Consider the following 21049-nt stretch of genomic DNA (forward strand, 5'->3'; position numbering starts at 1 on the left):
TTGTTACTATAAAGCAATACTGAGGTGTGGATGGACTCCATTTTCACTTCTGCCCTTCAGAACTTCCCAGACAAGAGCATCCTCAAACTCTTTAAATGACCACTGCTTTTGCCATGACACCCACAGAAAAACTACTTATGATTATTTTTCATTGTATAACTATTCTGTTCTATGAACATCTTTTGAGCATACTAATCAGCTTGTAAGAAAAACATAATGCAGCTAATCCTAATTACTCTATGTTAGCTCCCTGCTTAAATTCCTGTAATCCAAACACAAATAGTTTTATATTGAATTAGAGAGTCACATTTTCCTCTTGATGAAAGATCAAGCAGCAGATAAGGGAATAGTGCTTGCTAATGTTTTTGCAATCCAGACAAACACTGTTTCTCACTTTACTTTCCCCTCTTCTGGCTAGCTTAGCAGTGAGGGTTCATGCTTGCTTTATCTGATTACCCTTGAACGTTCTGCATAATTGTGTGGATTCCTGTCTCTCTGCATCTATTACAGCTCCTAGTTTAATACTTGCAGTAGTCTGGGCCGTAGACAGTCAGCTGTATTCATGTTGCATTAGCAAATGTACTGTAAGTCACAAAGCCACTGAGCAAGTCAGACTGTGACACTAGTGTGATTTATGTTGTAGGAGAACCCTGCCCAGAGAATGGCAGAAGCCCAGGCTCGGTGTCTACGCACCACAGTTCTCCAAGAAGTGACTACACGACTTACGCGAACAGTAATCACGCTGCCTCCAGCAGCAATGCTACTCCCCCCGAGGGCTTCGCGTCTCACAGCCTGCAAACCAGCGATGTGGTGATCCACCGCAAGGAGAATGAGGGCTTTGGCTTTGTTATCATCAGTTCCCTGAACAGGCCCGAATCTGGGTCCACAATAAGTAAGTAAATCATGTTGTTCAATTTATACTTTTCCAAGTTTGCCCCAAATAAAAAGAAATAAATTAATTTAAACCTATCTGCTAATAATTTATCGCTGCAGAGATTAAAAGGGAAGGTACTCTTAATGTTGCTGCAGGGGCATTATTCATCTCTTATATTTTGGGCAAAACCAAAGGTTATTTTGGCCTCTCGGGCACTGTGCTTCCCACACTCCTTTGGTGGTCAGAGTAATACAGGATTTACCCACGAAATAGATTTTCTCTGTTACTATGTCACAAAGAGACTCTGTGGGCAACCAGTAGGATTATATGAATAAATTATTCCTCCATGTGCAACTGAGTTTTTTGGTTTTGTTTTTGGTTTTTTACTAAATCAAGATGAAGTTCAGGAAATTGAAATAAAAGCTTAGATCACAGCAAACCCTATGAAAGCAGCTGTGCAGTTAGGGAACTGAAGAAGTAACTAGAAAATGGGAAAACTGGTTAGATGCAGGTGCAGAGAGGCTGATTTTTTAACCAGGTGGAGTATAGAGACCGTAAAAATACAACTGTGTACAGGGAGATGATGTATCTCCCTATACTCAGTAGAATCCAGATTCCAAGATCTGCCCTTAATAATTATAGCATGCTTTCTGTTCGGAAAAGTAGTGTTTACTGTGGTTCAATTTTATTGCTTTAATACAGGCATCTGGTGCCATTTGAGTTGTCCTGGGTAGATCTAGGGAGAGGCCAGGCAGATGTGGCATAGGACTTACAGAAGACTCAAACCCTTTGGTAGTGGCAGCTGCAGGCACAGGGGGGCCTTTGGGTCTTTCCAGTGACGTTTAACCAACTGAGAGCTGAGCCCACTGGAAGAAGGAAGCAAAAAAGGCTTTATGTTGAGAGGCATCTACATCCCCCACCAAATCTGCCTGAAACTATGAATGCTAACCACAGATGAAAACCAAGAGAAGTAAGAACATTTATAATTTTTCATGTTGCAGCCTAATGCAGTCCTTTCCCTGCATTCAAAACATGTTTTGAAGGAACTGATCTTTAGCCTAAAGCTGGCACCTGACAAAATCACCAAACTTTACTCTTCTAAATTCATAACTGAAAACCAGCTAAGAGAGTATGGAGAAAACCCTATCTCACAATAGCAAATTATCTCAGAAAACTCTTTGCAGTATTTCATGATCATGCAGTTATTAAAAGAGTTGCTTTTCATGTTACCTCAGCTGAATTTTAAAACTCCATGATTGCCAGAATTAATATTGTAACAAAACCATAGATAATTAGCCTCTTGAGACTCTGAGTTTTCACTTTATTGAATATAATAGCCAACTGGAAGCTTTTGCAGAAGATCAGAAAGGAAAAACAATAATCCATAGAGGACATTGAGATACATACATATTAATCAGTTAAGTCAGTCATGAATTTTTCAAGAAAATTACTTCATAGAGTTTGTGGTTGGGGAGATGGAGAAGGAACGAGGAGAGGAAGAGGAAGAGAAAGAGAAAATTCTCAAGCAACCAAAAATTCTGTGACTGGAATATTCTCCTGAAGACTACAGATCCAGGTTCAAGATCCAGCTTTGCCCCTTACCCTCCAACATGTTCTTGCAGTACTTTCTGCACAAGCAACTACATAGGTAGTCATTGTTGATGCTCAGTTGGACATCTCCAATAGTAAAGGAAAATGACAGTCTACTGTGGAAGTGACAAGTGAATTTATTCAAATAATAACTGCATTGAATTTCAGTGATCCCAAAGAGCACCAAATCCTAAGTTTACAAGAACAGCAATGAACGAAAAAATTACATTTGCTGTAGACAGTGACAGAACAGAGAAGAAAATAACCTTTCTATGTGAATTCTTTTACAAAACTGTAGTAGAAAAAATATGCTGAAAATTACATAATCTGTCATCAGTCATAAAAACAGTCTAAAAATCATTGACTCTTTGTAAAGTAAGAGAGGTTATTTTCTTTACTTAATTTGGGTGATGTAATTTTGGCTTTATTAAGAGGAGCATAGTCATTATTCCAGTGTTCCTGGTTTTGGAGCCAGTGCACTTGTTGACAGTTCCTGTGTCCCCCTGTGGCACAGAATGATGCTGTGTAGGCATATGGAGTGAAATGTTAATGTTGCAATTGCAAAGCAATTCTGAAAGAATCAAAATAGGCAAAATAGGTCAGAAAAGGAAGTATCTTGTAGTGCCAGACACCATTAGGAATAGCATAACCTAAAAAGTTGTCTCACTGGGAGCATCCTCAGGGCAAAGTATGGAGAAGAGTTCCTTTGATTTAAGAATGTTTATTTCAATTACTCTACTCCCTTCTCTACTTTCTTGTAGAAGCAAAAGACTTAAGGTCTTGGAAGTATAAGTATCATCATCACTTTTACTCAAGAAGGGACTTAATCATGCACTGAAAGTATTTTTCTTGTTCTTGAAATCATGCTTACAAACTATGTTTTACAATCCAGCAAATTCCAACAGCTCTTGCTGAGAACAGGAGCGTGCACTTTTTGTCATTAGGTACTTGTGCTTCAAGGACTGTTAAAATTGAAGTAGTCATTACAACAAAGTTGCTACGAGCTACAGAGTTGCAGGTTCATTGGTTTGCTGCTTTGCAGTTGACCTAAAGCTCAAGGGTTTACACAAAAGCTCACACTCCATTTGCCATGAAAGGCTCAGGAGCTCCCAGAATTAAAAGATGTCACTATTGTTCCAAGAGACTTAGGGTCTTAGTCAACATTTTCTTGACATACTGTTATGATCCAATTCATAAAATTATTAAAGAGAGATGTCTCTGCCCAAAATAAGTTGCAAATGAGACCATATGTCAAAGTCAACGCTACGGATTTTTATTTAACAGTAAATGTGAGGTAGAGAGAGAGAGAAAGAAATAGGAAAAAAGAGGGGGGGGAGAGAAGGAGAGTGACAGACAGATTAAGTAGAAAAAAATCACCATTCCATGGATTCCAATGGCATCCCGCTGATCCTCTTCTTGTGGTCTTCTTGGGGTTGAGAGTCCCAGTCTTGTTGAATTGATGACTGCAGTCTGGATCCACTGAGGGAAGTCCTGGGTGGTGAGAAAAGAAGCCTGTGTGGTGACAGAAGAAGCCTGAGAGTGTCTTGAGGGAAGAAGCCCATGGTGGTAAAGGAAGTCCCATGTGATGTGGGAAGAAACCCGTATGGTGAGCGAAGAAGTCCATGGTGCTAAGGGAAATCCCAGGGATTTTTATTATGCTTAGACTAGGTAGAAACACCCCCAGTACCTCCCCTGAGGTGGGGAGTTTTACAATGAATGATGTAATACTGGATCACAGAACATTTCATGAGTCTTTGACACCTTCTAAGACAGCTGCCTGTTCCATCAGCGCTATTGAGTCCGTTATGGCCCATCAGCAGAGATTAATATCTTCAGGCTACATGTTCATTTTTCTGGTAGTTCCCTGGAGGAGAGGTATCACAGCTGAATCATTTGTTTAAGGACTGAGAAACACTATCCTGCCTCGCAGGATTTGCCTCTTTCCTTGCTGTGCCCATCGTCAGTTTGCACCTTGGTTGTCTGAGCCATTAGGATTCCAGTTTCTCACACTTATGGGTACATTCTTCTCCTAGGATAATTGGGCAGTAGTACCACCTTTATCTTATCTCAAGTTCCTGTTGCAGTCCAAATTGGTAGGCGTATTCAGGAAGGGGTGGGCTTCGGTGAGCAGTTGCTTCTTTGCACAGTTTGCTACGGTGGACAAAAGTACTTCAGTGATTTTAACAGTATTTATGCCATTAACTATTTCAGTCTCCCACACATGCTATGCAAGGGGTTTGTTGCTACAGTTGATTTACAGGTCAGCCTTTGCCTTGCAGAAATTTTCAAAATACTAAATGCAATTTTTTTTGCTATTGATACACAGAGTGAGGACAGACTACAACCATAATTAGAGAACAGACTATTTTTCCACATTTTGTGATAGGCAGCACTGTAGTAGCTGTCATAAATAAATGTTAAGTAGTTTGGAGCCAGCCCTTAGATCTGAATGTCATTTTTACTTACTGGTACTTTCGTAAACATCCAATTCTTGTGGTACATTTATTTTCCTGTGTTGATAGTGGTAGAAATTTTGTTTCCCCTTTGTCAAAGCTTTGCTTGGGATGTTCTCTAATCCAGCACAGGAGATTATCTTGCACTGAACTGCAGTTCTAATGTGGGGCAGATCAGGAATGGAAAATGAACGACAAGGATTGAATGCAGAGATTTCACAGGGCAAAGCAGGGGCATAGAAAAGGTCAGCCATGCTTCAAATTTTTATCAGTAAAAGAAGATAAAGTGGATAAATAAAAGAACTGTCCTTGAGTGCTATATCCAGGAGCAAGTCATTTTGCCTTCTGCAGAGGATCTTAGGGTGCTAAGAGATTAAGAAAAGAAAATACACCTGTCCAGGCTCCTGACCTATTTCTAATGAAATAAAATATATTACTGTGCCTTCCCCCACATCCCCTTCCAACATTAAAGGGTACTATGGCTCTTGTCACTTTTCCAGATAGGAGAAATTACAGCTAAAATACTTAAAATTTAATTAATTAATCTACACTTTGCATTACATTTAGGGAAATATTTTTAGAGTATCAAGATAAATTCACTATCTACACCCCATGGAAAAGCACTTGCATTGTGATGGAAATAGCCAAAATGAGATTTCAGGATGAATTTGTCCCAGAGTTTTATGGAGTACATTTGCCCGTGCCTACTTCATATCTTCCTGCCACTTTTAGTGTATGTGTTTCAGATGCAACTTCATCTAGGAAAAGAACTTGTGATTCTCTGTAAATCTTTTAACATCCTAGTCTCCATAGAAAGAAACCGTGTTGTAAACAGATCTAGTTAACTTGCAGCTTCCAGTGGAATTGGAAAATTGGCAATATTTCCAGGTACTGTCAATTAGCAGAGTTAGAAAGTGTAAACAAACTGAAAATACAGGTATAATCAATAAACAATTTTCAAGAAATTAAAGGCAGATGACTGTTCATACTTTTTATGATCTTCCTCCTGCTTAGCAAAAGAGGAATTGTAGCTTTAATTTGTCCCTACACTGCATATGCCAATGCCTGCTGGATTTTCAAAACATGATGAAACAGAGCCTAATGAAAAAAGTTTCTTTCATTTCTGAAAACATGCAGTCTTAACTGAAAAACATAAATCCAAGCTAAGCCTCTGCTGACTGCAGAAAACAGCATTCTGAAATAAGTCCCATTCAGGTTAGAGTTTCTTTGAACTATAAAACCCAGCTTATTGATCAATGATAACTGTGTGAGCTGAGTTATTTGTGCAGCAATTTCTCCCATGCTTTTCCCAGGTAAGATGGTGCCTGGGGACGTAATTTTCTGTGACCCATCTACAAATTCTAAAGAAAACAAAGCATTGGAAATTAAGATGTCTGTCTACCCCACCTAGGACATCTTTGGAGCATAAGCAGTGAAAACCCGCCCACAGTGTGAGTCCCCCATGGAAGATATTTGCAACTTTTGGATTCTCATTTCTATGTAGCTTTGATATTCAAGTTTGAGCTGTTCTTCTGCCTCTTCAGTTATGAAAGCATACTTTCTAAGCATGTTAAACTGATAGTATAACTTGGAGCAGAAAGAAATTGATGCATGATTTAGTTTTTCAAATCAACATAAGCAGTTAATCATAGTGAAATAACTTTAAGAAATGAAAGAGATTTTTAATATCATCAAAATACATTTCTGCAGTTTGCAGGCATGAAATACTCCATTGCGTATTTGATATTTTGTGGACAAAAAGCATGGAGGATCTTAACCATTTCACTCCCTTCTCTAGATGATTTCTGTCCTCCAGCATGTTCCTGAGTAGGTCATTTGGACCTACAGGTGCTGCTCTTGTGTTTTCAAAGAACAAACACTGCAAGTTTTCTTAGCAGAAACCCATCAAGGGAATCAGGGTTTTTCTAATGATTCCACAAGGCCCATTTTGCTTTCATGAGAAGATTGAATTAAAGTACCTAAGTTACATTAATTTTTTCTTAGATCTTCAGCTTTCTAAGATATGGGCAATCCTTCCCACCTAGATCCTTATGCCTTTGCTATGCAAGCAAATATGCTCCATATTAGAACACAGTGGGATGTTTTAATTCATGGATTCATTAACCTTATAAACAAAAGGGATTATTTTCATCTGTAACTCTGCAGTGTGCCACAGAATCCTGTTTTACAAATAAGCACCACATAAAACAGCCCAGCAGTATCAGGAAAATATTTTTTAGCCCTGATAAAAAGTCCACCACACTCAAGCTTTCCAAATTTTAGATTATTCAATAGCAATGAAATTACAGATGTTTTCATTTAATATATTCATCCTATTAAAATCTGATATGTTGGAACTTGCTGGTTGAATGAAAACTCTTGCACATTTAGAGAGTTGAGAATATAATAAATATTCATTTGATTAGCTGTATAACATTGAAAAGTACAGCTGGCTCAGGAAGGCTCATTTGCTTGGTTTACTATCTGTATCTGTTAACATTAGAAAAGATTGCAAAAATTTATCTGCCAGAGGGTTTAATAAATAAAGCAGAGGTTCAATTTTTTTCCCCCCTGGCTGATACTTTTTGATATTTAGATACTATATAGAGGGGAAAAAAAATAGAAAAGTTGCTTTCTACAAATACAGGCTCACCAGTTATGTCTAAAAGTACCAAATAGATGTAAAATAATAATTATTAATAAAAATTATTGATGTAAATCAGAAAAGCATTATTTTTTTTGTAATATCATCTTAGAATCAGCTACTTTTAGCTCTTTCTGGTTTTTTTAGGTCTTTCAAATTAAAAGAGAAATCAGAAAAACATTATTTATTGATAACATCATCTTAGAATCAGCGACTTTTAGTGCTTTCTCTTTTTTTTAGGTCTTTCAAATGAGGAGAAATTAATTTCATTTGCAAAAAGCAAGAGGCTGATAGATATATCAGTCTTGTTTAACCTATGGTCTGGATGAAGGGGCAGAGTGTACCCTCAGCAAGTTTGCTGATGTTACAAAATTAGGAGGAGTGGCTGATCCACTAGAAGGGTGTGCTGCCATTCAGTCAGACCTGGACAGTCTGGAGAGTTGAGTGGAGAAGAACTTTAATAAAGTTCGAACAAGCAAATGGAGGGTCCTGCATCTGGGGAGGAATAACCTCAGGCATCAGTACAGGCTGGGTGCTGACCTGCTGGAAAGCAGCTCTGCAGAGAAGGAGCTGGGGGTCCTGGTGAACAACAATCTGCCCACGAGCCAGCAGCATGCCCTCGTGAGCAAGAGGGCCAGTGGTATCTTGGGGTGTATTAGGAAGAGCATTGCCAGCAGGTTGAGGCACGTGATCCTGCCCCTCTACTCAGCCCTAGTGAGGCCACATCTGCAGTGCTGTGTCCGGTTCCAGGCTTCTCAGTACAAAAAAGTCATGCAGTTACTGGAAGAGGTCCAGTGGAGGGCTAGGAGGATGATTAGGGAATTGGTGTATCTCTCTTATGAGGAAAGGCTGACGGAGCTGGGCCTGTTCAGCCTTGAGAAGAGGTAGCTGAGAGGAGATATTTGCATACAAATATCTAAAGGGCAGGTGTCAAGAGGGTGGAGCAGACAATTGGCAATTGGCACAAACTAGAACAAAGTTCATTCTGAAAATCTTCTTTCCTCTGAGGGTAACCATGCACTGGAAGAGGCTCCCCAGGGAGGCTGTGAAGTCTCCTTCTCTGGAGATATTCAAAACCCACCTGGATGCAATTGTCTACAACCTGCTCTGGATGAACCTGCTTCAGCAGGGAGGCTGGAATAGGTGACCTCCAGAGGCCCCTTCCAACCCCAACCATTCTGTGATTCAGTGTTAGAAGCAGTATCTGTATTCAGCAGCTGCTCTAGCTTTTTGTACAGCTGACCCAAGCATATGGACCCTCAGGTGTAACACCACAGAATTTACTTTTTCTTTTTTGTGACATGAAGGTGTGGGAAGGATATTAATTTCACTCATGGAGAGGAGAAGTGGGTGACTTTTATCAAAGAAAAAATATAGAGAAAAATGTTAATTTGCAGTTATCAGTAAATTTCTGAAAACAGATCTTATCCACTTTCTGAATGCAAAGATTACTTTTAAATCAACTCAGTCTTTTGAAATAAGTGGATCAAATTCTTTGCAAAGTCTAATCCAGGCATATGCTGCCACTGTTCAAAATGTACATGTTTGGAGAACAGCTTGTGGCAAATTCTTACAAGAGGTATGAATAGGTTTCTAAAAATTTTTAAGAACAAGTGGAATTATTTACCACCAGTCAAGTTATCTGGGATTTCCTTTAATTATTACATTACATTACATTATTTTATATTACATTATTAAGTGCTCTACTTAGATAAAATAAAGGACCAAAGATGCTATTTAAGAAAAAAATATGTGTCAACAAAACCCTAGTTAAATGCCAGGCGTGGGAGGTTTCTTCCCAAGAAGAGACTTGCCATCCTGGGAAGAGACCAAATAGCCACGCAGCTCTACACTGTCCCTTGGCTGTGACCAGTGGCAGAGAGGACATTGCCTACAGCACCTTCCCCAGACATCTCCTCAGCTTTCACAGCCATTAATTTCTGATTTAATCTGCAGTGGGTCCACCCCTGTGAATTGGTCTAATCCCTTTCTAAAGCCTTTCATTCTGACCCTCCAGAACGTTACCCCACCTTCTCTCTCCCAAGCTGTAGATAGGGAGTTCATGGACGTAGCAGGCTCATTCCTTTAAGCAGAAACTCTTTTCTGCTTCTTTCTGCCATGCTGCCTTTCTCTGAATCTTTGTGAATTCATTGCTATGATTTTTGAGATGAAGATACTGAAACTATCAGCAATACTTTAGGTGTACACTAGTAACTAACAATAACTTGTTTAATTTGTTATTGTTTTTCTAACTCTTTAAGACCTATTGACTGTTTTACTGATTTTGTGTTTATAGAGTAGGAATACATTTCCAGGTCTCTTGAGTGATAATAATTAATTTAGGGCTCATCTCCGCTTAAGCTTAGGCGGGGTTATTTTTTCCCTATGTGCATCATCTTGCATTGCTTTTCATGAGATCTTGTCTGCCACTTCACTGAACCCACTCGGTACTGACAGTTCTACAGCTCTTCCATGCCTGTTGTAGATGTGACCATTCTGAACGATAACATTTCTCCATTGTGAAAATTCACAGTTGATTTCTACCTTTGTTATTAGCTTTTAGCTAATTAATCTTCTATGAGAGTAGTTCCTTCTTATCCCTTCAAAGCAAGTATTTCACCACCAAAGGCTCTTAAAAATTAAGTTTCCCAACATATTCTAATGTGGTCTCTTTTTTTTGGAGCAACCTGCACATCATGTAATCTGCATCCCTTAGAAGCACTCATGTTTATAAATAAAGCCTTAAATAAATCCTCCCTTCCCAAGGAAACAGCAGGGACCATGGCAGTCAGGATATTGTGGCTTAGGAGGATTCTCAGGCAGAGTTCCACTGGGAAGAGACACAGAGACCAGAAACTCCTCAGGATATTACTGGGAGGGAAGGAGCTTCTCTTTGTTTTATCTAGAAATGGACATAAACCAGTTTCTGCTGGATGGGTATGAGTTCCGTTAGTAAGTCACTGGATTTGCACATAAAACCCTGATAGAGCATAACAGTGTCACCTTGAATCCCTTAGAGATTTAGAGATTCAGATTCCTTCTGCAAAAGCTTTCTACACTCTACTCTGCAGCAAGATTGTATGACAACACATGGCACCAATACAACTTGAGAAGAGGAGCGTTAAATCCTCAAATACCAAGGTGCAGTAGAAAAGGTACCTTGACAGACACAAGCTTTGTTTTGATGTTCACCTACTGTTGATCCTTTCATAACATGAATATTTAGAGTGGGTACCTTTATCGGGAAGATAAAGACCGTTAGGCTTAAGGGGAAGAAGAGAAGAACACAAAGTTCCTTCTTCTCCCTCCCTTCCCTTTTCTCAGGATTTGAATCAGATTAGACTCTCGTGGCTCTTCCACCTCCAGCTTTGATTTTAGGCAGACATCTCAACATACAGACATCTGCTCTATTCACCTTGTCAGGTACAAGAAGTCCAACAGAATTGTTCTGGCAAATTAATAGGATTTCCCACCCCCCACCCTCCCACCCCCTCACCACTGAAATGATGTCTCTACTTAAATATTTAGTCTAGCAAAAACACCTTTAGGGGTAGAAATGGCAAGTACAGAAATTTTGACTGTGGTATCTCCGCCATATTTCATGTTCTTTCTTACTACTAAATTTCTACTTTTTCACATAAGGCAGTCTCATTTTCAGATCTCCACTGATATGTAGTAAAAACATGACAATTTCAGACAGATCTTTTTTTACATATACCAGAAACAGGTGCATTTAGTGTTAGTTTAAAATGACTCTTGGTGATGCTTTAAGAATTGATTTGATGAAAAAGGTTTTGTGTGAATATAAAATGTTTCAGTGTCAGGTTACTCTTTTACTTGTTTACTCACTCATGTACATGCATGGCAGTTATACGTCTACATTGAGGGCAAAATAAACACAATTTTTGTAGAAAGTCTATTCTATTTAGTGTATTTTAAAACATAGAAAGATTTAGACATTGTGACATAAGTTAGGTGCTTATTTCCTAAACAAGACATTTCTGAAGTACACTAATTGTGTTCGTATTACTAAAGCCAAGATTTAATTCATATTCTTGTCTCAACTATAGTGGTAAAGAAGCATGCAGTTTGATTATGCCTTGTACTTCAGAGTGTTCACTTATACTTTCAGTTCTCAGAGAATTAATTTTTAACGCTGTAAAAACACTTGCATCCATACTAGAAACAAAGGCCACTTTGAGGTATGTGTGTTGTGACTTCATATGAGATGTGCGATCTGTGTTAGTCACCATCACCTTCAGAGAATGTTTATCAGAGGGCTGAGAAATTTGTTCTGCAGCAATGTATTCTGAACACATCTCCTGTTAGAGCTTTGGTTTATAAGAGCATTGATAGCCTACATATTTCCCAAAAAGTGTTTGAACAATCTTTTCTTTCACTTTTCCAAGTTCTCTGTAGATAATAAAATTTTAAGGATATATTATTTTTGAAAAATGAAACACAACTCTTTAAAACACCAGTTGCAGATAGATAGTGGGACTGAATTGCTTTGTGCTAGTTTGCCAAGGCTGAAGTGTGGGACTGGGGAGGGGTGCTCAGACACCATTAGGATACTAATTGAATATATAGTCAAATTTAATTGTGATAAGCATATTTATGAGTAGTAGACAGAAAGAAAAATGGCATGCTCTTTGGGGAGCCTAGAGAAAAGAGTCAGCCATAGCATATACATTTAGCTAAAAACAGAGGATAATAGGAAAGAAATACTGGGTGAAAAATCAGAAGAAATTTAGAAATTCAATGGACAAATGAGGGACAAGACAGAACAAGAGCATGGATGAAGTAAACAGAAAGGTGGAGAACCACAGAGAAGAACAAACGGAGAAGCAAAGTTGTTCTGTAATGTTTTGAGAAGGGGCTGAGATGTGATGTAGTACATGTCTATGTACTCATAGTTATCTATAAATTCAATTCTATTCATATATTATTCATATCTAGTTAGAGAGCGGCACATCTCAATAAATCTTCTGTATTATTTCTATTTATCAGAGTTAACATATTTGAATGGAGGAGAACAATTTCATGAACCCTGGGCATTTTCAGTAATTACATCTATTTGTCTATAAAATAAATCATGTCTGTAATGCCTCTATTGCAACATACAAATAAAGAAATTCTGTGAACTAGGAGGTGGGAGGCAATTTATGACTACTACTTATTGTGCAAACTTATCCCCTTTCCCCTGTTTTAATGCCTTATTGTTCTCCTGATCTGTTTATTATCTTGTTACGTACCGGGTTTGCAAAATACCTGAACTATAAACTTATTTTGGACTTCATATTTATATATATATATATGCACCATCTATATATACACAGCTGGATTCTGAATTTTTAGTGAAAAAACACAGCATTAATTCAAATGACATCCTTCGCATAAGAATTTATATCCTTACACGTTTTTACACGAACCATTTTTTAATTCATATTGAACTTTTCTACCAGATGAACTCATTTCCTTTTGCCTGTGAACATCACCATTTTTTTCAGCATACGTTAACTGTGACTATTGTTTCTCGTCTAGCTGTGCCCCATAAAATCGGGCGGATAATTGATGGAAGTCCTGCGGATCGCTGTGCAAAACTTAAAGTTGGAGACCGGATCTTAGCTGTGAATGGCCAGTCTATTATTAACATGCCTCATGCAGATATTGTGAAGCTAATTAAAGATGCAGGTCTCAGTGTAACTCTTCGCATCATTCCTCAGGAGGGTAAGTCAATGGCCCTTAAAAACAGGAAGAAAATTTTAAGTAGCCTCCAATTAGCTTAAATTATGTCACTGCTTGAAAGAGAATCTTTTGTTCCACTTCCTCAGCTGTAACGTGCAGCACACCAAAATTATGGGCTTAGAACTATCTCAAATAGGATCTGAATTCTTTAAAAGATTCCCACTTATGAAAAGGGCATTTAAAGCAAACCTGGAGGAACCTGAGAGACAGAGAGAGATGATGTTAATGTGTTTTGGAAAAGCACTCTGTAAGAGAGCCAAGTTTTAACTTTGTTCACTTATATCTTGCCAAAAGCCAAACCAAAGTGTGGTAAAGTGATTCACAAGAGACTGTGATGGCATTTACCAGGCTACCAGCTACCTGTGACAAAGAGTGATGTGAAGGAAGAGTTCATATTTGGCAGTTTCCTCTATCAGTATCATGTAGTGATATAGCACTATAAATGCACAGGGCAGGAAAAAACTGAACCCTAAATTATCTCATTTGGAGGGTGAGGATAAGGGGACAGATTCATTATTCTGATCATTACTCCACAGCTAATCAGTGAAGATCTTTTGATGTTGGTTCCATGGGGTTTGAGGCGGATTTCAGGGCTTTTTTTTAGTTTAACAATGTGCTACACTGCGGCATGAATTGTACCATATTAATGAGACTGTGACTTTATATCTCAGCAACAAATACCAGTACAGCTGGGAATGTCACACAGCAAGTAATGGAATTACTTAATGATCCATGGTCAAGTTAGACGACCTTCATCTTCTGCTGCTGCATCCAGCAACAGAACAGGGAAATAGTCTGACACTGGTCGTGGACTTCAACTGAGGGAACTCATCTACTTTGTTAAATTAATTCAGTGAAGGGAAAACCACAAACGTACACAAATTCAGAATTCAGATCAATTAGCAACTGTATAATTATGGAAGGTCAGCTTTGCAAGCATCTACAAATAAGTGTGATGCTTCATACAGAACAAGCAGTTTATTTAGGCCTCTATGTATCCAGGTTAAATAACATAATTAATAGTTCGGTGTTAGAGATAGATACATTAAATTAGAAAGAAAGCAGAAGTGCATCTGAGTTGTCATGCTACAATGTGTTCTCGGGTCCTGATGGTAAGAAATGATCTGTGCCCAAGGCATGGCTTCCCTGTGTGACTATTTGACACTGGACACCTCATTTGCCTTCTGATATTACCTTCCCAGCTTATAAAAATTGGGAAAAAATCTAATACCCCTGTAATATACTTTCAGGTGAAAAATACCATATAAATGCAAAGCAGTTTTAGAAGCAGCTCATGATTTGACTATTTCATCCATAGTTATGAGAGTAATGTAGAAACAAGGGACAACATTTCCAATCTTCCTCTCTGAAACTTACAATACAAAAGAGACTCACAGATGTAAAATGGGCAATTACAGCCTTAAGCATAGTAATTACACAGACAAGTATTGCTTATGCCTGCATGAGGAGTGTTTTAAGTGCAAATATACATGCTTTTTTGATAATTAATCCTAAACTGAAAATGTTTTTAATAAAGTAGCCAAAATTTGTAAAATAATTATGAGCATCAATTAGGTAAGTAGAGAGCCATTAGAAATGTGCAGTCATAGGGAAAAACTCACATGTTAAAAATTAAAAAATAAAATAATTAAAATAGATTGAAATGTAAAACTAGGCAAGATCCTGTTCATGTGTAGCTATTGCCATTAGGGGGTCTCTGCCATACCATACAGAAGTCCATTTTGGATGCTTTGCACCACACCACACTGGCCTCCCTCATTCTGTTGCAAGCAGGAGTGAAAAAATGCAATGTGTGCCTTTGCTGTTTATAATGCAGAACTTCTGCAGTGCTCTGTCATCTTGTGGCTGGAGTCTCTCTCATTTACACTTTTTAGTAGGTAAATGGTGAACAACAGAACTGTACCAGTGTGTTGGAATAAATACATTTGTTATGAGCTCAGTGCCAAATGTGTCTTCCCCCAAGCACAGCAGGAAGCCTGAAGGAAGATTGGCATCCTTTATTTGTAACAAGGCCAAAGACCACATTCCCTGCACCAATCTCTCTGTCTTTTTGAATTTTATGTTGTTTGGAAAGAAGGATTCTGTTTCTCTGCAGTGTTCCTGTGTGAAACCTTGGTCCTTTGACACAGTACAGTGAAATAAAAATCCCTTTAAATGGTTAGTCAGAATTTATTGAGATTGGTTTTACTGTTTTACTGTTTGCAGTCCCCAAAAATTTGAAAAGACAGGAAACTCTTGATGAGCTCAAAGACAGCAGGAGCTAACATAAAGACACAATGTTTATAACACAAAAGGTGTTTTGCCTTTTGTGACAAGTCTGTCATCCCAAACAGCGGTGAAAACACTAAAATTGTTCATTCTCTCACAATGAAAAGGGTTTTTTCTAAATGAAAAGCATTTCAAATGTCTAGTGGCTGTGCTAAAGCACATGGAGAACAGGAAGGTGATTCAGGACAGCCAGCACAGCTTCACCAAGGGTAAGTCCTGCCTGACCAATCTAGTGTCATTCTACAATGTAGTGGCTACATCAGTGGACAACAATGGACAAGGGAAGAGCTGTGGATCTCATCTATCTGAACTTCTGTAAGACCTTTGACACAGTACCCCACAACATCACTCTCTCTAAATTGGAGAGAGATTAATTTGGTGGGTGGACTGTTCAAGGGATGAAGAATTGATTGGATGGTCACATCCAGAGAGTGCTCGTCAGCAGCTCAGTGTCCTGATGGAGATTGGTGGTGTCCCTCAGGGATCCGTACTGAGACCAGCACTGTTTAATATCTTCATCAATGACATAGACTGTGGAATCGAGTGCACCCTCAGCAAGTTTCAGATAACATCAAACCAAGTGGTTTGGTTGATACAACTAAAGAGCAGGATACCATCCAGAGGGACCTGGACAAGCTTAAGAAGTGGACCCATGGGAATCTCATGCAGTTTAATAATACCTGGGTTGGGAGCAGCCCCCAGTATCAGTACAGGCTGGGGGATGAAGGGATTGAGAGCAGCCCTCTGGAGAGGGACTCAGAGGTACTGGTGGGTGAAAAGCTGGATGTGAGCTGGCAGTGTGCACTTGCTGCCCGAGAACCAATTGTATCCTGGGCTGCATCACAGGAAGTGATGCAAATTGCCAGAAGGTTGAGGGAGGTGACTCTGCCCCTCTTCTGCACTCTGGTGAAACCCCACCTGGAGTGCTGCATTCAGCTCTGGGGTCCTCTGGACCTGTTGGAATTAGTCCAAAGGAGAGTCATGAAGATGGTCAAAGGGCTGGAACATCTTTCCTATGAGGAAAGGCTGAGACAGTTGGGGTTGTTCAGCCTGGAGAATAGGAGGTTTCATGGAGACCTTATTGCAGCCTTTCAGTACTTAAAGGGGGCATGTAAGAAAGAGAGGAACAGACTTTTTAGCAGGGTCTGTTGCCATAGGACAAGGGGTAACTAAAAGATAGATTCAGACGATAGAAGAGATTTTTTTATGATGAGGGTGATGAAACACTGGAACAGATTTCCCAGAGAGGTGGTAGATGCCCCATCCTGGCATCCCTGGCAAAATTCAAGGCCAGGTTGGACAGAGCTCTGTGCAACCTGGTCTACTTGAAAATGTCCCTGTTCTTTGCAGGGCAGTTGGACTAGATGACCTTTAAGGGTCCTTCCCAATGCAAACTATTCTATGATTCTATGGTTCTAGGATTCCATGATCATTATTTCTAAACTTTAAAAGAAAATGTGAAATATGGAAGCAATTTGCCTTCTTCAGGTGGGTTTTTTAAATAATGAAGGTATAAACCAGAATTATAGAAGTGACCAAGATTTTAGATTCCACAGACTGTCAAAAGGATACCATTAGGTTCAAATGTCTTAAAATCTAATTATGACCCAAGAGAGTAAAAGCAACAAAGCATAAATTTGCAGAGGTAACATATGAAAAAAAATTATTATTGTCTACCTTTGCCCTTTATTAAATGCTGCACTGTGACAGGTCTTTAATCTCCAGCTTCCCATTTATGCAGAGCTGAACAGCCCAGCCTCGGCCCCCAGCTCAGAGAAGCAAAGCCCCATGGCCCAGCAGCACAGCCCCATGGCCCAGCAGAGTCCCCTGGCACAGCAGAGCCCCGTTGCCCAGCAGAGCCCCGTCACCCAGCCACCACCTCCACAGCCCCTCCAGCCACAGGGACACGAAAACAGGTTTGTTCATTTTCTTACATGTCTTTTTTTTTTTTCTTCCCCTTGTATAATAGAGTTTTAGAGTCAGGAAGATATTTTTATAGCAGGTTTTATCTGTGATGTATCATTTGCCAGCCAATTCTCAGCCAATTCTCATGTGTAATTTATGCATATGCATTAGCAAATTTATCTGTAATGGAAATTAAATGGTAGGGGGATAGAAAATTTCTGACCAGCTGTCTATATAAAAAGCACACTCAGGCTGTGGGATGGTACAACTTCATGTGACCTCCAATCAACACTATTTAGTTTTTGGATTATTTTTTAGCAAGTTAAATGAGGCTGATTACACTGACTGTCTTTATGCTAATCTTCAGTAACCAGCACACACAATCAAGACCCTCCTCCCCAAATGATGCTGGTTACAGGACTGTAACTTTTTGCTTCTGAAAATACTTGAGTTCAGTTGTGATTTAGACACTACACCCTCTAATTCTCCTTGCTTAACAGATGTAGTACTTTCACTTGCCCAAAATTATCTTCTCTCTATTAGTCACACTAGGAAAATTAATTTGCCTTATATTTCATTGAGTACTTTTTCCAAAAGTGATCACCTCCTAGAAGACGTATGTTTCTGATAAACTTCAATACAAAGCTTTCACAAATGTCTCTGCTCAGTTGGAAGTCAGAATTAAATTGGGAATTTTCAGATGGGACCAGCAAAATTATATAAATTAAAGTTCCACTGAAAAGTGTAAGCTATAATTGGTCATATCACCGTTTACATATTCAACAAAAATTGCACTGGCTCCGCCTGTGCATAAAAGGTTCATTTTCTAAGATACAGCTGTGGTCGTATGTGTCTTAGAAACCTGCTTAAGGATGGCTCTTATTTCAGAAAAAGGTCCATTAATGTTAGTTCATATAAGTAATATTTTTCACTAGATTTTATAAGTTAGATTACAGCTTGTTTATATAGCCACATACATTGTTTCTACACCAAAATACTATAAGATATTTAAAACTCCTAGGAATATTACCGGACATGTCTATCTCATATTGACCTTTTTAGCCACCAACGTGCTTGCAACAAACGCAGGTAGAGTCCTCCCCAAATCTCCGTTCGCGAAGCCGAGCCATGATGATGAGGAATATTAACTAGTATTTTTACTTCCAGTATTAATAAGCCTCAGTATCATGGTAACCCTGTTTGTTCTCTGTCTTCTTTTTACAGGGTCATGATACCGAGTAAAGAAAGTAAGAGGATTGCATGTTCACATGCAGGTCTTATTATAGATGCCAGGTACAGGTTTTAAAAGAACACGTGGCAGCAGGCTATTTTAATCTTCTCAGAGAAGTCAAAGGGAAACAGTTTAGATATTTTTGTGTCTGGTTAGACATTCAGCTTATTAAAACTATTGAGTAACAAGATTTGCCATAATGTTACTGTAACTGTATTAATAAAGTAACAACATTTTGAAACATATCTGAAACATTTTGAAACATTTAGATTCAGATTATTTTTATATGTAAATTAACATAATCAAGACAATGCTCTCATTTTTTTCAGAATGTAATTTCTTTTAATCAATAAATACATTTCAAAATCCCTTCCACAGTCTTTATGTGTCCCTGTATTTTCATGTATCCATGTACATACCTGGTTACTTGGTTGACTGAAAACTTCCAGTCCATTATTAAAGCCGAGTTTTAAATGTCTGTTACCTGTATAGGAAATAAGTATTTCCTTCAGCAACTAGGGAAGAATGTAAAAACATCCACTATATGAACATTTTTGTTAAAATCTTAACCAAACTACTATTACACAATTACCTTGCTATAAAGGTTCCAGACTTCCTTTGTGCTTCTAAGCCTTACCACATGGCTGAGGTATGGAGGTTTGCAATAAGAAATGTTTTTTACTTCACCCTGAAGTGTGAAATACCATTATGCACTGATTCCCATGTGGTAAGGGAAATTCCAAACTGAGTAAATTAAACAACTAGTCGCTGTGCCTCAGAAAGTCACATTGTCTTTGATATTTTAGGACCCATTTCCCTATAACCAGTTACCAGTTAGAGCAATATTTTACTTGTTATTAAATTCTTCATTAACCAAATTTATTTTCCTTTCACTCTTTGTTATTTCTGTGAATAACTACTTAGGACTTACTACAGACTTTTAGCCAGATAGTATTATCGAAAGTGTAGAATAATAGTAATAATAATGCACACTGTATTAACAGATGTTATATTAAAGAATACCTGTCATTAAAAAGATAACAGCTAGGACAAAGAATGTATGTTTTAAAAAAAGAATGTCTTTTTTTAACCTTAAGAAGCTCACAATAATAATAGTTTATGTCAGTGAAATGGGCATAAACCACACTGTTATTCCATTTATTCTGTAAAAATGTTAATTCTGGAAAAAAGCATTTTATAAAGTCAGTGAATTATTTTGTAGTGAGTATAGTGGGCATTTTCACATACAGTTTCATCTTCCAAACAGGCAAAGGTAAGTGGGAATCAAGATGTCTTACTGTTCCTGTCCCTTTGAGTCTAATCCTGATCTCCCTGATACAAACTGGAAAATTGCACAATATGACCTGAGTGAAAATTGCTTATGCCCATGTTTCAAAAACGCTCACTGTTTTTGGATGCCTTGAGAGGTTTGCTTCTCTGTGAAAATTTGTTTTGTGCAATTTTGCAGTTAGGCAGGTTGTTTTCCCTCCTCAGTATTGCATGCAATGCATATTCCTGATGGTTTGCAACTTTCTGAAACCAAGCCATTTCACTTTTCTCAGTTATAGGTCAGAAGTAAAAGCCAGACAAGATGTGAAACCTGACATCCGGCAACCTCCGTTTACGGACTACAGGCAATCGTCGACGGACTACCGACAGCCTCCACTGGACTACAGGCATCCTCCAGTGATGGATTACCAGCAGCCACCACCTCTGGACTACAGGCAGCCACCTCTGATGGATTATAGGCAGCATTCTCCTGACACCAGGCAGTACCCTCTGTCAGAGTACAGGCAGCCCCAGGTACAAACCCAAACACTTGGCGCACTCCTGAACAGAAGGCATTAGGGTGTGTGGGGAGAGGTCATGTATGCTGGTAAGGAAGATGACATTAGAGAAGGAAAAGACACATTTGTTGGTTTTACTCCGAGTTACTATTTCTCTGTAGAGGAAGTTACTTCCAAACCATTAAAATTAATGAATAACTGTGTAATCTGTAAAATAACACTACATTTATAATTGTGTGATTATAATGTTAAATAAACACTGTTTTTAAGGTACTGGAGAGTTAAAATAAAAATTCTAATATAAACTGCCTTTGCATAAGCAGAGGAATTTTTTCATTCCTAGGGACACAGTCATCAAACAATGGGTGTACTTAGGTCAGACTGCATTTGTACAGCGTTCTTGAAAATTAATATTTTATCTAACTGGAATAAATAACTAAATGAATGCAAATTCTGACTGATAAAATTATATTTCTGTTGGTAATAGTCTGGATGAGTAGAAACTAGCTTGTTCAACTAGTTTCTTTG

At 38.5% G+C, this 21049-nt stretch overlaps 1 protein-coding gene across 16 annotated transcripts in view; it reads left to right on the forward strand.

Annotated features, from left to right (window-relative positions):
- Window positions 1-21049, forward strand: part of MAGI2 (membrane associated guanylate kinase, WW and PDZ domain containing 2) — a 718675-nt gene that overhangs the window by 655309 nt on the left and 42317 nt on the right. For all 16 annotated transcript variants that reach the window (XM_032689609.1, XM_032689610.1, XM_032689611.1 and 13 more), the window contains 4 exons: window positions 644-892; window positions 13106-13291; window positions 17340-17514; window positions 20297-20537. In XM_032689609.1, coding sequence (XP_032545500.1) covers window positions 644-892; window positions 13106-13291; window positions 17340-17514; window positions 20297-20537 — 851 coding nt within the window. The remainder of the gene's footprint in view (window positions 1-643; window positions 893-13105; window positions 13292-17339; window positions 17515-20296; window positions 20538-21049) is intronic.

Source organism: Chiroxiphia lanceolata, chromosome 5 (genome assembly GCF_009829145.1).
Source record: "Chiroxiphia lanceolata isolate bChiLan1 chromosome 5, bChiLan1.pri, whole genome shotgun sequence".
In the NCBI taxonomy this organism is placed as follows: domain Eukaryota; kingdom Metazoa; phylum Chordata; class Aves; order Passeriformes; family Pipridae; genus Chiroxiphia; species Chiroxiphia lanceolata.